The sequence below is a fragment of the Syngnathus acus genome, chromosome 12 (genome assembly GCF_901709675.1).
Source record: "Syngnathus acus chromosome 12, fSynAcu1.2, whole genome shotgun sequence".
NCBI classification, from domain to species: Eukaryota; Metazoa; Chordata; class Actinopteri; order Syngnathiformes; family Syngnathidae; genus Syngnathus; species Syngnathus acus.
The window spans coordinates 6,315,346-6,330,929 of NC_051097.1; the positions used below are offsets into that span (position 1 = coordinate 6,315,346).

Consider the following 15,584-nt stretch of genomic DNA (forward strand, 5'->3'; position numbering starts at 1 on the left):
ACAACAAGTTAGTGTAAAATATTACTAGTTAATAATTGCGAAATGCTGGGAAATTTTAACAGTGATTCCGGACTGTATTTCCCTTCTGGGTTTCTGCTAAATCATTCTTGTTTTACCAGCTGCGAAATTGGAACGTTCTGGGTTTATTGTCCTTCTTCCTTATTATGTTCCGGAAGAAGACCGATTTAGTACAGAAATTATTTTGAGACGCAGGCAATGCTTATCTTAAATGCTGAGCAATGTCCAAAGCCACTGTACTCCTACATTTACTGTGAACTTTGAAATGTTGGCTGACCTATTCTTGTTTCTATTTTATTTTATACTTTTGACAGTAAAAGCAGTAAAACGAGCTGAACTGAGATGGCCTGCTAACAGAGCAACTGGTGAAACGCTATTGCTTGCTACATTCCTAAAAGTTGGCCAACAATATTTCAACCAATGCTGTTTATTTCTGCTTTTCGAGGGCCCTTAAACGGGAACTCAACTGACTTCATGCAACTCTTCGGAATGTTGCAAACAACGACCGCTCCAATGCTACAAGATGACTTATTTTATTGTTTATCGAGAGGTCTTTCTTTTATTATGGGAGCTGTTTTATTTTATTTAAAAAAAATTAAGGCCACCAGTAAAAGTAGGACACGTACAGGCATTTAGAGTGGGAGCTTCTTTTCACGTCTCATGTTTATTGCTCTTAATTTAATTTTCCGCCTTCATGGTGTGTACTTTGTACTATCAGGTTTAACTCGCACCTCACTTTTTCTGATTCATCGATCATATTTTGATTATGTCTCCAGGTAGGTCATTGTAAGGAGGGGAAACAACAAGGAGATAAAGAAAGGCCTTATCTGCACACTACGGTGACTGCAAGGCCACTAATTTTATCACGCATCATTTTGACAGTTGGCTCGATTGTCATCGGTTTTGATTTGTGCTGTGCAAAGACTGTTATTACATCACTCAAACTTGTTTGTCTTCATCTCACGCCATTGTCCAGTGTTTAAAAATAAATAGAACAAAAACAATTAAAAAAATAATTGTATGTTCAACACGAATGTCAATAGTGAGGAAAAAATGGCATTTAAAAAAAAATAATCAGAAAATGCTAATGATATAGGGAAATGTATTAAACATTTTTTTTAGAAGGCCACCATCCTGCTACAAGGCTTTTAATCCAACATCCATAAATGTATGTATCATTATAATACAATGCAATAAATTATAGAGATGTGAAACCATCTTATCAATTGTTGGTGAGAAGAATTCAACAAGGAACAAGGAAACATAACTGTTTCCTGACAATCAACTAGTTGTGAAGTTCAAGGGGCGAGGTCTCCTGACACTAGCAAATAAAAACAGATGACCCGCAACACTGCAATGACAACATTTGTACGCTTCTGACAGGTAAGCCTCTCACATCTCGCTTTTCTCACAAGACTTGTTATAGTTAAGAGAACCAGCAGATGCTTTTCAATCAGCAAACCGATCCTACATTTATCTTTTTTTTCTTAATTTGCTTTCAGAGATGCTCTTTCCAGTCTTCTTCATGCTGGGCATCTGCCTGGTGCCTGCACACTTGACACCCACCGGTGAATGGAATATTATTTACATTTATAGAAAAATGTTTTCTCACTTTTGCTTGTTCAGTCAAATTAAAGATGTTTTTGACTATTTTCTTACTTTGTAGAACATCTTGGTAGCTCTTTCCTTCAACAATGCTTTGAGGAAGCCAAGAAGATTGTTGATGATGCCTACACATATTCCAGAGCAGAGTAAGTTCTATTTATTTTATCTAGTAATCTAGCTCACTAACTTCCATTGACTGAGTGTTTTTATGTAGAGATATCAACCAGCGAAGCAAGTAATTTTATACAAAATACTATGGTCAAACCGGTTTTTGTGTTAGGCTAACTAATTTAGGTGACTATATAAACATGTCAAATAATCTAACTAACGTACGAATGTATACCTTAGCTAATTACCGCTATCGTTACCTAGCTCAATGTAATATAACTTTATTAGCTTTGGTGAATTTTTGTGTTATGAAGTCAATTAACATTGCTTTAATGACTTGAGCATTAATAAACAAATCACAATGGGTAACATTTTTGATCTCATAAAATACCGTTTAAAACCCGTAATTAATCAACCAATGAATATTAATATTTATGTGTTTTCTAGTAAATACCACAAACATTGTTAAAAACTGGCCTGGCAGGAAGTTGTCAAATCTTTCACAATGTTATTTTCAATTGAATTGTCGCTTCCAGGAGTCTAAGGCGAGTGCGCAAGGATGTGGTGAGTCCTCACGACGCTCTGCGTCTTCTGAAGCAGCCTCGTGGGGAAACTCGCACGGCTGTGAGGGCCGCAGACTACATGGCGCAGACTTTGCACTTGGTGCAGCAGAGGGTGCACCGCATCCACAAACGCTCCCTCAACGCAACAGGTCAGACAGTGTGAGAATTTTTTTACGAATCAACGTTGCTGACATGGGTCGTCGTCACAGATTTGCTTTCTGGCGAGGATCTGGAAAAACTCGCCATGCTGACGGGATGCGCGACTCAAGTCAGGCCTCCGCCTTGTAGCTCGACGCAAAACCTCGACAAGTATCGCACGATTACAGGCGTCTGCAACAACCGGTGAGCTTCTTACGTATGATTTTGAGTCGTTTCACTTACTCATCATTCAAATATTGATCATTTCCAAATGTTGGAAACGGCACTTTGCTTTAAAATGGTAATAAGACACAAAACCACGACAAGTGTTGAAACTGCACTGTGTAACATGTTGGGCCACATGTAACAAAATGTTTACACTTCCTTCATTTCCGTTTTTTTTTTTTTGCGTTGTAGAATGAAGCCCCGCCTTGGAGCCTCCAACACTCCTTTCACCCGCTGGCTTCCCGCCGAGTACGACGACGGCATCTCGGAACCTAGAGGGTGGCAGCCCAACCGAACGTTCAACAACTTCATTCTTCCCCTGGTACTTGTTTGGCACCCGCGATGTCTCTCGTGTTTTATGAGCCGAACCAAAAAGCCAATCAGCTGTCCTTCGCCCTCAGGTCCGCCAGGTGTCTAATAATATCCTGAGCACCACGGATGCGGGCGTGGTCAACGATACGGAGTTCTCTCTCATGGTGACCTTTTTCGGCCAGTGGAACGACCACGACCTCACCTTTACTCCCTTCTCGCCAAGCATCCGCTCCTTCAGCAACGGGATAAACTGCGACGAGAGCTGCGAACGCACCGAGCCCTGCATCCCCATCGAGGTCCGTCTCTGAAACTCAAATTGTTGGCCTGAAGTTAAAAAAACGTAACTTTTTGGCATCTGTTTTTAATTAAAGATTCCTCCCGGCGACCCACGCTTGCCCACCGGTCCTGATAGCTGCATCCCCTCGTTCAGATCGGCCCCCGCATGCGGCACGGGATTCTCGGCCTACAACTTTGGAGGAGAGCCGGTCAAGCGCGAGCAAATCAACGCGCTGACCGCCTTCCTGGATCTGAGCCAGGTTTACGGCTCCGAGCCTAAGCTCGCCCTCAGTCTCCGAGATCTCAACAGCGACGGACTTATGCGAGTCAATGACCGGTTTACCGACAACGGACGGGAGCTGCTGCCCTTTCACCCTCTGCAGGTCAACATGTGCGCTACCCGCAAACGTGTGACCAATGACCCCAATGCCACAGAGGTTCCCTGCTTTATTGGAGGTTAGTCATATTTTCTGTTTTTAGGCTTCCTGCTTCGAAATGATGCCACACTCATGAATAATTTCCTGTCTTCCAGGTGACACCCGCGTAGATGAGAATATCGCTCTGACCTCCATGCACACCATGTTCTTGCGTGAACACAACCGTCTAGCCCGTGCTCTGAAGAGACTCAACCCCCAATGGGACAGTGAGACGATCTACCAAGAAACGCGCAAGATCATGGGCGCTTACGCAGAGGTCAGATTCAGCTCCCTTCATAGTTTTGGCTCCAAATGTGAAATCCTGAACTCATTCATTGCATTTTAGGTGTTTATAATCCGTGACTATCTGCCGCACATCGTGGGTGACGATGCCATGCGCAGGCTGCTTGGACGTTATCCCGGCTACAACTCAAACGTGGACCCCAGGATCTCCAACGTCTTTGCCACGGCGGCATACCGCTTTGCTCACTTGGCCATCCAGCCTGTCTTAGGCCGCCTGGGCCCCGACTACACTCAAGATCGTCAGTTTCCCAGCGTTCCCTTATTCAAAGCCTTCTTCACCCCCTGGAGAATCATATTTGAGGGTTAGTTGTCTCTGTCTCTCTCGCTCTCTCTCAGTTATGTTTCAAATTAGACAGTCACACGATTAATCTTGAATCACTACACTGGATTTAAATGACAGTTTTCATTTCTTGCAAAGTGCTCGTGAATTTAAAGACATTATGTCCCCTCCAGGTGGCATCGACTCACTGGTGCGTGGTCTCGTGGGCGGTCCTGCTAAACTGAACACTCAGGACCACATGATGGTGGATGCTATCAGGGAGAGGCTCTTCCAGTTCGTGCAACACCTGGCTCTGGACCTGGGTTCGCTCAACATGCAGAGGTCGCGTGACCACGGCATACCCGGTAGGTCACTTCTTCCCATTCATCACAGATGACCATTTCCTCATCCCCTTACTTTCTGTGTTTACTAGGCTACAACGCATGGCGCAAATTCTGTAACCTGTCCGAGCCCAGGAACCAGGCCGAGCTTGCTCGGGTCCTGAATAACACCGACCTGGCCCGCAGACTGCTGCGACTCTACGGGACGCCCGCCAACATTGACGTCTGGCTGGGGGGCGTGGCTGAGCCCTTTGTCCGCGGCGGCCGCGTTGGGCCTCTCTTTGCCTGCATCATCGCCACCCAGTTCCAGAGGATCCGCCAGGGTGACAGGTCAGTCTCATGGACAGATGGATGGATTGATATTGTCCCTGAAGGCAACACCTCACATAGATAGAAAGATAGATCACACTTCTTATCAGCTAATGGAGCTCTTTGCAAAATTCAAAGGCTGTGGTACGAGAACCCTGGCGTCTTCTCGGCGAGGCAGAGAGCCGCCCTTTCCACCGCCACCATGTCCAGGCTCATCTGCGACAACACCGGCATCACGAGCGTTCCGAGAGATGTATTCAGTGTTATCTCGAGACGTAACCGACTTGTACGCTGCAACAACGTGCGACGACTGAACCTGGCGCCGTGGAGAGAGAGGAGGTGTACAGATTTCTTGGGTGAGAAAATTGATGTTGCTATTTATTGATTTCATATTATATTTCATTATTATTTCATTTAGTCCCTCCTAATTTTGATGGAGTAAGCGCCAACATAGAATCCACAGCATCACGTTTTATTTGACTTTTTTTTTTTTTTTTTTTTTTTTTTGCAGAGAATGGTTCCTGTCCTGATCTCCCACCCGATCCTGAATTTGAAGTCAGTGCTCCCTTTATTAAACCGTTCTCTCCAACACCATACAACTTATTTAACGCTATGTTTTTAATTGTCAGTCTCCTTTAAAAATGCTAAATTTTACTGTCTTGTCATGCAGGAACACATTTTAAATGAGTTCTCCGGGGATGAGATGGATAACGAGGTATAGTCATCACACCAAATAAGCTCTTTATTAATTTATGAAATGAAAAGTGGAAGTAGCAATGTTGGATAGCATAGAAGCATTGTAGCATATTAGTGAAAGATAGCAATGTAGCATACTGACTAGCTCAATAGCTAAATGGAAATTCAGAAAAACAATTCTGAATATCAAACTGTGGCATTTAATTGTGCGTCCAAAACCTAAATTTTATTATGTCTTTCCTTGACATGTACCCCACAAGCATCCAAAGGATGAGCAGGATAATGAGATACTTAGAACTCACATTTTTAACTCTCTGTTTACATGTACATTTCAAGTGATGCAAATCCTATATGACACTGACCACACAAAAGTAAACAATAATATTTTAAAAATACAATACTAAATTAAATTAAATTTTCCTCCATTGAAATACAGTAAGCCATTCAATGCATTTTTTTAGGGTAATTTTGAATATTTCATTAGATTGCTCCCTTGTTCAGAAATTTTGTAAATGATGCAGTCTGTTATTCTATAAATTATGAGTCTAGACTGAAATCAATCTTCAATTTAATGCAGTATACAAGAAAGACTTTTAAAAATATATACTTTTGCAGTTTTCAAAAAGTAAGAAACAGCACCCTCTGCTGGACATATGTGGCCTTCATTTGTCTCATTTTGTTTCCCTGCAGCTTCCAGTCTGAAGCTGAAAGAGCCCAGCCACTTGGCATCATCATAACCCAGCGCCCGTTTGCCCTCATCGTCCACTTGTGTCAATTCAGTCCAACCTCCACATGAATTTATCTCCAAAGAGCAAAACCAACACCAGCATATTTCTCCTCATGCCAGCGCAGAGTCAACCTTTATGTGCATCACTTTCTTCTGGCCGACTAACACCCGCACTTTTTTGTTGTCCTCCCTCATACGTGCACGCGGGTTGCTGACAATGACAAAAAAAAAAAAAAAATCTTCTTTCTGTTACAACATGCGATTTGTCTTATTTTTGGTTTGTGCAGTGATTTTATTTTTTTTTTATGTAGAAAGCATAGGCACGCGCAAAGGCTATTTTTTACTGAATCCTTCTCATCTGTTTCTGTTCTGCACTTAATAAAAACTGTAAAAAAAATAATTGCAACCAAGTGTTTTTATGCTCGTGTTCTTAATTTGAGGTCGTCAAGTCACATTTTATGAATTTAAACACATAGGACTACCAGAAATGTTGGAAAAACTTGACAGGGAACCAGTTGTAAAACATGTATGAATTTTTTTTTTTCCTTTTTCCAGATACCCAACAAGAGGATGTGCAAATGAAGATCATATGACAACTCTATAAAAAGTAAGACTGGAAGGTTGTGCAATAATGTTGAATGTCCTGTAGGTGGCGGTAGTTTTTCTATGTTTCCCCATTTGCTACTTTGGAAAGCAGACACATTTGGCCTAATTTTCATTTCCATCTCATATTTATGGTCATCGTGAAACCTAATCTACTTATATTTGTTTATACGTATTGTGACTGTACTGTAATTGAATTCGGTTACTTGTAAACTACAATCTTTTTTTATTTGTCTGGAGGCAGCTTCGTGTAAATATGCTTCAACACAGATGTTTTTACACTTACCATTTAGACAATATTAGCAATGAGGTAACAACATATTTCCTGTCGCGTTATGAAAAAATGGAGGATGCAATATTGGGCAAACAAATGAATGAATGCCAGACCAGAATAGACCTGTTGTCCATTTGGACCTCAAGGACAGTCTGTGATGCATTCAAGAACATTCTGCAACACTCAGAACTTATTAGTACGTCATAAATGACAGATGTGCAAAGGCACAAATGTTATACTGTGAGCAAATGAGACCTCCTACTACATTCTTCCACTTGTAAGTGAAACAGAGACATTGGAATTTTCTTTTATAAATCCATAAATCTACATGACAGTATGAGTCCAAGTACTGTCTATATAAAGTGTGCTGGGGTGCGCTTTCACTCCGCCTCCCTTGATGCTTTGAAAAGAGTGCCACGTCGTCCTCCAGACTGTGTACGTGCGTGTGTGTGCGTGTGCCTGCGCCTGCTCATGCTTCCCGAGTAGTGGAAACCCAGTATTTAGGAAACACTTGAGTTATCTCCATCTGTTAAAGAACTTTGAGCTTGGCCTGAATGTATTTGAATAGGCTTAGGTTTTGCTAAACAAATAAATGGATGGGAAACCCCATTTCAAGGAAAATGAATGAAGTTTGCTCTCACAATCAAAAAGTTTGGCTTTTCAATCTCAGCTCCGGCATTCCTATTTGGTGTTTTGCATATTCTCGGTCAAACTATCCCGATGTTTACGTTTGGATATTATTCTTGTATAGAAACAATTAACGGATAACTAGTTTTTGAAAGTATCATGGATAATAGTTTCATATTAAGATTTTTTTTAGCAAGAATGATGGAAATTGAGGCACAAGATTTGTTTCCGCAGGCTGCAAAAAAGTGGTTGGCCGAATTAGAGGGACGTACGCGAGGATTGCTGTCATTTTGATTGAATTACTCGTAGTGGTATCGGTATGGAAAAAAAAGTGGTATCGAACCCTTTTTCGTCATGTTGTGTTGTTGTTTTTCCATGACAATGGGGTTGCAATTAAAAATAATGAATTAGCATTGACGAAAGCGAAATCCAAAAGTGTGCATTTACTGCTCAATCTGCCATCAAAGGGTATGATGCTCTTAAAAAGTACTTTCAATAAAATCCCTGCCTGCACACTAGACTCAAACAAAACAAAATGTCTGCCAGATGTTGACCAAGTGAGTGTACTTTAAATTGTTCAATTTAGTATCATGAGAAAATGGAGGACCCCCCCCCCCTCCCCAATCCAAATAGACTAAGCAAGAGGCCATTTTCTTTCCTTTTGTATTGTTCCCTGTTGTTTTTCTACAAAAAGCCACAATGACTCTAACAGAATTTGGAAATAATATTGAATAGTTTCCTAAAATAGCAATGTCTTTGTGATATCAACAAACTTTCTAGCAGGCTTTCGTATCAAACATTTGGTAGACCATTCATAACATTAGAAGGAAAGTGGCTCTACGTAATGGCCCTGTGGAACACCAGAGGATATTTTTACTAAAAACACTCCCCGTGTTCTGCCAGTTATAATTCATCAGAGGCACGAATTGATTCAAATTCCTGCAGCTCAATTGGACGGCCAAAAATGTGGACCTGAGATGGATTCCAGAAACAAAAGAACTTGGTTAATTCCTTACAGATGTGTAAGGAATTGAGAGGAGAAGTGAAAGTTTTGTGAATTATGAGCAAAAAAAAAACAAAAAAAAACAGAGACCTGCTGCATCTGGATCAGACTTGTTTCTCATTGAGCCATGTTTTTCACTTTCATGGGACGTTCCATTAATGAAATGAAACACAATAAAGTGCTTGTGAAGAGAGAAACTCAAAGCAGCTGTGAAGCAGTGAAGGTCACTCAAATGTTCACTTTAGGTACAACTTTTTTTGCCCTATTTTCTTGGGCTCTTTTCTCAATCTGCAAAGACGTGTATAATTACAAAGCATAAACTTATACTTATCTTGTGTGTGTGCCCAGTCCAAGAGGTTTTGCAGGGAGGAAAAAAGTTTTGGATGCTTCTGTGACTCCACTTGGCTTCCATCCAGGACCACAGCTTGCGCAAGATAGACCAGCAGCCTCACGTGACGGTAAACGATGATGTCTGTCCCGTCTGTTATCTGAGAAGTGTAAGACTGCCTCCGAGTAATTTACCGCTCACTCCTGGATACCGTTAACCCTTGATAGGGAATTTAATGAAATGCTTAGTTGAGTATTGTGCAAGTCTTGGAAACGTTTTCCATTGTAAAAATACAATTAGCTGATGTTAAAGTGGGAATTTGCAGTTTTGAAACGGTTAGTAAGATCTGTACGCTCCTCACTAACTTGGACGAGTGCAATTCTAAAACATGGTTATTGATAATGGCATGGAATTTTAAAAGCGTGTATTCTCGGTTAACAGTCAGCGAGAATGCTGTCCAGCTTTAACAAAATCACAGGCGTTGGCAATTTTGTGTTCAAAAAGGGTGGTTTGCGCCGATGCGGGAGTGAACACAACTGACTCAATTCGACGAGAATCAAGGAACATTTGAAAATTGGCCCTTTGCTATCTTTGAATCGAAATGGGAACACAAGTTCAAATTTTATTTCATATTATATTCCAATCCTTATGCCATACAAGTTTAACAATAGTTAGCTGGTAAAAAAAAAAAACAAATCAGCAAGCAACTGGTTTTTGAATGTGTTCTCCAGTCGTCCTTGCAGGCATATTAACTACAAAAAGAATCACCACAGAAATTTGAAAATGGAGCTGAAAAAATCTCTCTCAACGCTCCAGTAATCTAATTTCAAAAATTGCATGGGGACACCACAGCTGACGCAAGCTCGGTAGCCAATAGGAAAGCAACTAACAAACAAATGTTAATAACTTGCAGGTGTCGTCACGGTAGCGACTCTTCAATCCGTCTTCGTCGCTCGCTTGTGGCTCAAATCGTCCTCTGCCCAGTGATCACAGCTTGAACGGCAGCCGATCAAAGCATCCATGTGAGCATGTGCCAAAAGCAGCAACATGGCCTGAGAATGCATGCAATAGCCAAACAGCTTCCGAGATATTTTTGATTATGTTGGCATCACGTAGAGAGGGTTCCACATCCTCTTCTAGCATCTGATGCACTGGAGCTGGTGGCCACACAATCACCAGGACATCTGAGGACAGGAAATATCCTTGTGGGGTCAAAATGTCGTTACTGCAGTTGTTGTTTGCGGTGAAGCCAGTTGATATGTGAGGAAACCAAAATTACCATAGCTGAGCCAATGTAATCCCTGGATGGCTTGTAGAGATTTTTTTCTATAAATATGGAAATTAAAGGCTTTAATGTTTCCCAAACTGAGCATTATAGCGCTGACGTTAACAGCGATAGTTGTTTTATAGGATCGGAACTAGGAAGACGACTGGAGTGTTAATCCATTTCTGTTCATTGTATCACTTGGTCCCAATGCAAGTTGACTTTAACAGCAATTTGTGAAAATTAATTCATTAATATGGTAATAAGATATACCCAGGGGTGTCCAAAGAGGGGAGCTGAGATTCAGGTTTTGAGACTTCAGACTTCACTTGGTCCATTTGTTTTGCTTTGTGCTGTGAGCTAAAATTTGTGACAAGAAACTGTTCGATCGTAAGGCAAAAAAAAAAAAAAAAGACTTATTCAAAAGAGCCTGCAGGGTCAGACAGACGTCAAGTATTCAGTTATATGACTAGTAGCAGACTTGTGTAACCATCCGATGATGCCAACTCACAACTCCGCCTCCTCCTTCCCATCTCTAAGTGCATGTGCAGGCAGCAGGAGTGGAGAGATGTGACTTTCACACTTTCCCTTGCCTTGTGTGTGCTCTCCGCGTCAGCTTTGCAAATTGACATGGTGGATTTGTAAATTAAAACCAAGACAAGTGCCAGGGTCGCGAGTGAGTCCAACATGGGATTACGCATTGGCACGCCGCTTTACGCATTCGTGTGCGTCTATTTATTTGTCGTGACCCTCCGAGGTGCGCGTTGCCAGAGGCACCCGGCGCCCCCCCAAGGGAATAAACCTGAAGCCGCTCCCAGGCAGACACTTCAGTGGTCTCACAATGGTAAAATCTTTAGCATTTTAAGCCACGGCTCCGAGTACCAGCCGGCCAGGCGTCGCGGCGCGCCGCAGGAGCAAGTGCAGAGACCGATCACCATCCTCAGCGATGCCAAACAGCGGGCGTCGGACACTCCGCAGCAGCCCCCCGCCGCCCGGCCGGACTCTGAGGCGCTCCCGCCCGCGCTCCAGCGGCTGGTAAGAGGCAGGGAACATCGCCGGGTCCAAGCCCGGGTCCCGGACCAACCGAGCGAGCAGAACAACGGCACCCAAGCCAAAGTGACCGTGAGCCCACCTCAGCCCAAGAGGGAAGACGTGATGGTCGCCGACGACCCCTACGACCCGTCCAAGTCCTACGATATGGACCCCTACAACCCCTATTACAATCACTATGACGTGTACGAGAGGCCCAGGTCCCGATCATCCAGACCGGGATATGGCACAAGGTACCATCAGCACGGTAAGAGTGAGGGCTCGGTTCCGTGCGCACCATCGAGACAGTCTAGGAATACATGTTCACACAGCGGACACCTTCTTAGGTATATTTAATTACACTAATAACAGTAACATAAAATGCATACAAGTTATGTGGTTTTAATGACTGTTGTGGTTACTACATTATTTAAGTCATGGCAACAGCAAACGTACGTTACAGTCTATAAAGTATAATAATTAAACTAAATATATGTACATACATAATATAAAGTTTCATTAGAAGTTTTTTAAATCAATAAAATAAATACAAATGCGAAATAATGTAACAAATAAATATCACAAATGTGAAATAATGTAAATAAAAATAAATCTAGTAAAGATTACAATTTTGTTCATTTTATTATTTTATTAAATTAAATTTACAGTCATAAACCTGGGGGGAAATTAAGTAATAATCTAATAAACAATAATACTTGTGGAATTATAATTTCAAACAAGACAAAATCGCAGACATCAGCCAAGGCGCAACACCAACACCACCAGTAGGTGGCGGTAATGTCCTACTTGTAATGTGGGCCAGGCTATCACAATGATAAATCCTCGTATATGAAGACGGATAAATTATTAACAACAGCTCTCTATAATCACTGGACGTATGTCTTGCTTTGGCGTTCATTAATATTGTGTTTGGTACTTTACATAATACCTTGTGTTGTATTTTTAAAATTGTATTTCAATCTAAATCATATTGCAGGTCTTCCGGACCTGGTGCTGGACCCATACTACATTCAGAATGCTGCTTATGTGCAGAGCACCCCCATGTACAACCTCAGATGCGCAGCTGAGGAGAACTGTTTGTCAAGGTAGGCTGTTTTCGAGCCATGGGTGGTTTTGAAATCAAACAAAACAACATGGCAGTTAGTGTGTGACTCAAAGTCAGAGCCATGACTTTATAGTCCTTGTGGCTACGCTCTGCCCCTGTGCAACTGTGAGAGGATGTAAAATGAGCCAAATCCTGCCAGGGGTGGATTGGACGAGACCTAATCATAGTTTGCCTGAGGAAAAGAAGCCGGAATCGTAAACACATCACCGAACCCAAACAACCACGTGCCTGCGTGGTATTTTCCACCCGCCATTTAAGCTCAGGCTGTTTTCCCTCAAAGGCTTCACCTCAGCTCAGGATGCCATTGTTGGAGAAAAACAAATACCGCGTTCTCTCTTGTTTGCAGCTCGGCTTACTCGGCCAGAGACTATGACTCCCGAATGCTGCTACGCTTCACCCAGAGGGTCAAGAACCAGGGCACGGCTGACTTCCGGCCCAGCAGGCCGCGCTACGCCTGGGAATGGCACAGCTGTCACCAGTGGGTATACACTCATCACCATAATGAGTACAGTATCTGATACTAGTGGCGGTTAGGTGTAAGACCAGGTAGTCCTGTTTGCCCTTTCCTTATTCCTTATTTTAATTGTAGGGTCCCTTCAAAACATTAAGTATATTCTCAAGCATTTCACATCAATTACCACCTAAATAAATATTTGGTTCTCCTACTAGTACTGCCACCATCTTTACCAACATTAACATACAATATAGTAGGGCCCAAAAATATTTTATGCTATTGTAAACAACTGGAACAAGCTGTTAGAACATTAACACTACACTAAAATATGGTCACATATACATATACTTAATAGTTCTGTTAAAATGTATTGCACACAAAATTTAAATGAAATTTGTCCCTAAATATTTTATTGGCAGGGAAACAAAAACAAACCAATAGTTCTCAAACATGAAATGCAAAAGCAGTAGACTAACTTAAAAAGTTCTTTGGCAATGATTATTTCCCCTACCACTAGAGGGAGCCCTCAGATGTATTGATACTGTAGATCGCTAGATTGCGAGCTAAATGTGAACTTGTGAAGCTTTCGCAGCACTCAAATGATTTGTGTTTGTTCACTGTATGTGTGGCAAAGTCTAAATACATACAATAGAAGGGTCGAAAAATAGACTATAGCAAAAATACGTTAATTAGAGGGTGTGCTAAAATAGACTTATTACTGTCCATCCAGTCAATGTGCATTGTAGAGTCTATTGGAGTGTGAGACAAAGCAGGCATCACACAGTAAGACAGAGTCTCATAATGAGATACTCACAAAACCCGCAATCTGGCCCTGGTGACTTTGTTCGGCTCAACACTCAAATTCTATCCGATGGGTTTGTTCTCAATCGGAACAAGTTGGGTACACCAGCTTCTTTAAGATTGAAAATCGATGTGAGTGAACTTCACATGACCTGTCAGTTGCGTTCATATACAACACAGACCCAGACATTGTAAAACTAACAGCCATAATGAGCCCTTTTCCCCTAATGGAAAATTAACTGGCTTCTCGATTCAGCAAAGAAATGACCTCATTCCAAAGTTATGTCTGGGGAAAGAAAAAAAACTCAACTGTCTGAATAAATCCTCTAAATGGTGAGCTTGTGGCTGCGCTCCAAAACACACACAAGAGATTTTTGGGGAGTTTCAAAGGTATTTTATGCTAACCAGTTTTGAATTGACTTTGAGAATCATTACATTAGACAGTAGAAGAAATGTGTGTACTGAGAAGAAGTAGCAGTATGTAATAACATGGCGGCGTGTGGTCACAGGCACTTCCACAGCATGGACGAGTTCAGTCGCTACGAGCTGCTGGAATCCAGCACGCAGCGGTCGGTTGCCGAAGGCCACAAAGTCAGCTTCTGCCTGGAGGACACGTCGTGCGATTACGGTTACCACAGGCGCTACGCTTGTACCTCACATACTCAGGTGCTGCTAATAGGCTAATGCTATTTTCTCCATAACAGTGCATAAGTGTTTTAAAAATGACTTCTTATCATATTAATGTCCATTATCCAGGGTCTGAGTCCAGGATGTTACGACACCTACAATGCAGACATCGACTGCCAGTGGATTGACATCACTGATGTAAAACCGGGGAATTACATCCTCAAGGTGTGTCACGTGGAAATGTCACCATAGAAGCATTCAGTGCATCGTCATTGTTATCTTTTTCACGTTTTGTTCGCAGGTCAGCGTGAATCCGTTCTACCAGGTGCCAGAGGAAGATTACACCAACAACATTGTGCGTTGTGAAGTCCGCTACACAGGCAATTATGCCTACTTGTCCGGTTGTCACATGTCAACGTAAGCGCCGACTCGTCAGATCTTACCAGTTATCCTTTAAATAGTGTCTTAATAATGATTCAATGTTGCTTTTCAGGTATTAATGAAGAAGAATCGTTCACGGCATCTGAAGTGTGAAGATGACTGCATTTGAGCGTATTTACAACACAAGGAGTTATTTTTAAACTTAGTTTAAAATGTCAGAATACTCACGGTTTATATAGTTTAGACATAAATAGAATTTTTTTTAATTGCATGCCATGTCCCTTCAATAATGGCTTTCTGAACATTTGGATGTTACTTCCTCGTATTTTCTGCTTTTTGCCTCTTTCTGGCTCTTTATATTCTATTTTTTACTTTTGAATGTTGTCTTCTTTCCCATGAAGTATTACAACACAGTACAACACATCTTTAAAATGTTAATTGGTATTTAATAACATGCTTTATTTTAAATCACAAACCAAATTTATCCTTTTTTTAATAACAAAATGTGTTCAGTACTAATCTTATTTGAATAAAGGTTTGTGATACTGTATCGTTTGCAAGAAAGATGGATTTGAAGTGATTCACCTTTCTCCTTGTGACATCATGTCAGCTATCTGAACTTGTATGACGTTTTGTCTCATGTCGTCATTCTCTCTCTCTCAACATTATTACACGTGTACTCCTTGAAATCGCCGTTAGAGGGCGGTAACAAAACTACCTTGTGAAAAAAATTATGCGCACTTGTTTCCTTGTGCACGTATTGTACTTCGT

The 15,584-nt window shown here is 41.7% G+C and overlaps 2 protein-coding genes across 4 annotated transcripts; both read left to right on the forward strand.

Annotated features, from left to right (window-relative positions):
* The first annotated feature begins 1,355 nt into the window (after window positions 1-1,355).
* Window positions 1,356-6,693, forward strand: mpx (myeloid-specific peroxidase). Of its 3 annotated transcripts, XM_037266545.1 has the most exons (16): window positions 1,356-1,401; window positions 1,521-1,586; window positions 1,685-1,769; window positions 2,268-2,443; window positions 2,504-2,636; window positions 2,850-2,979; window positions 3,059-3,265; window positions 3,341-3,701; window positions 3,778-3,938; window positions 4,008-4,266; window positions 4,418-4,588; window positions 4,657-4,894; window positions 5,012-5,229; window positions 5,385-5,429; window positions 5,542-5,588; window positions 6,260-6,693. In XM_037266545.1, the coding sequence occupies exons 2-16, from the start codon at window positions 1,523-1,525 to the stop codon at window positions 6,269-6,271; spliced, it is 2,307 nt and encodes a 768-aa protein (XP_037122440.1). In that variant the 5' UTR covers window positions 1,356-1,401; window positions 1,521-1,522; the 3' UTR covers window positions 6,272-6,693. The 3 variants fall into 3 exon arrangements, with proteins under 3 accessions (XP_037122440.1, XP_037122441.1, XP_037122442.1); XM_037266546.1 differs by lacking the exon at window positions 1,356-1,401 and having other exon boundaries at window positions 1,521-1,583; window positions 1,682-1,769; XM_037266547.1 differs by lacking the exon at window positions 1,356-1,401 and having other exon boundaries at window positions 1,523-1,586; window positions 5,385-5,428; window positions 5,544-5,588.
* Window positions 6,694-10,933: 4,240 nt separating this feature from the next.
* loxa (lysyl oxidase a) lies at window positions 10,934-15,377 on the forward strand. The gene is made up of 7 exons (XM_037266606.1): window positions 10,934-11,692; window positions 12,422-12,530; window positions 12,897-13,028; window positions 14,315-14,471; window positions 14,562-14,657; window positions 14,734-14,849; window positions 14,926-15,377. The coding sequence occupies exons 1-7, from the start codon at window positions 11,083-11,085 to the stop codon at window positions 14,930-14,932; spliced, it is 1,227 nt and encodes a 408-aa protein (XP_037122501.1). The 5' UTR covers window positions 10,934-11,082; the 3' UTR covers window positions 14,933-15,377.
* The last annotated feature ends 207 nt before the right edge of the window (window positions 15,378-15,584 follow it).

What these genes read in the sequence shown, in the direction of transcription:
- mpx (XM_037266545.1), top strand. Translation starts at nt 1,523, where the DNA reads ATGCTCTTTCCAGTCTTCTTCATGCTGGGCATCTGCCTGGTGCCTGCA. An exon ending in GGTTCCCTGCTTTATTGGAG is followed by an intron (nt 3,702 to 3,777) that starts GTTAGTCATATT and finishes CCTGTCTTCCAG; the next exon opens with GTGACACCCGCGTAGATGAG. An exon ending in AGGATCCGCCAGGGTGACAG is followed by an intron (nt 4,895 to 5,011) that starts GTCAGTCTCATG and finishes CAAAATTCAAAG; the next exon opens with GCTGTGGTACGAGAACCCTG.
- loxa (XM_037266606.1), top strand. Translation starts at nt 11,083, where the DNA reads ATGGGATTACGCATTGGCACGCCGCTTTACGCATTCGTGTGCGTCTAT. An exon ending in CACAAGGTACCATCAGCACG is followed by an intron (nt 11,693 to 12,421) that starts GTAAGAGTGAGG and finishes ATCATATTGCAG; the next exon opens with GTCTTCCGGACCTGGTGCTG. An exon ending in GAATGGCACAGCTGTCACCA is followed by an intron (nt 13,029 to 14,314) that starts GTGGGTATACAC and finishes GTGTGGTCACAG; the next exon opens with GCACTTCCACAGCATGGACG.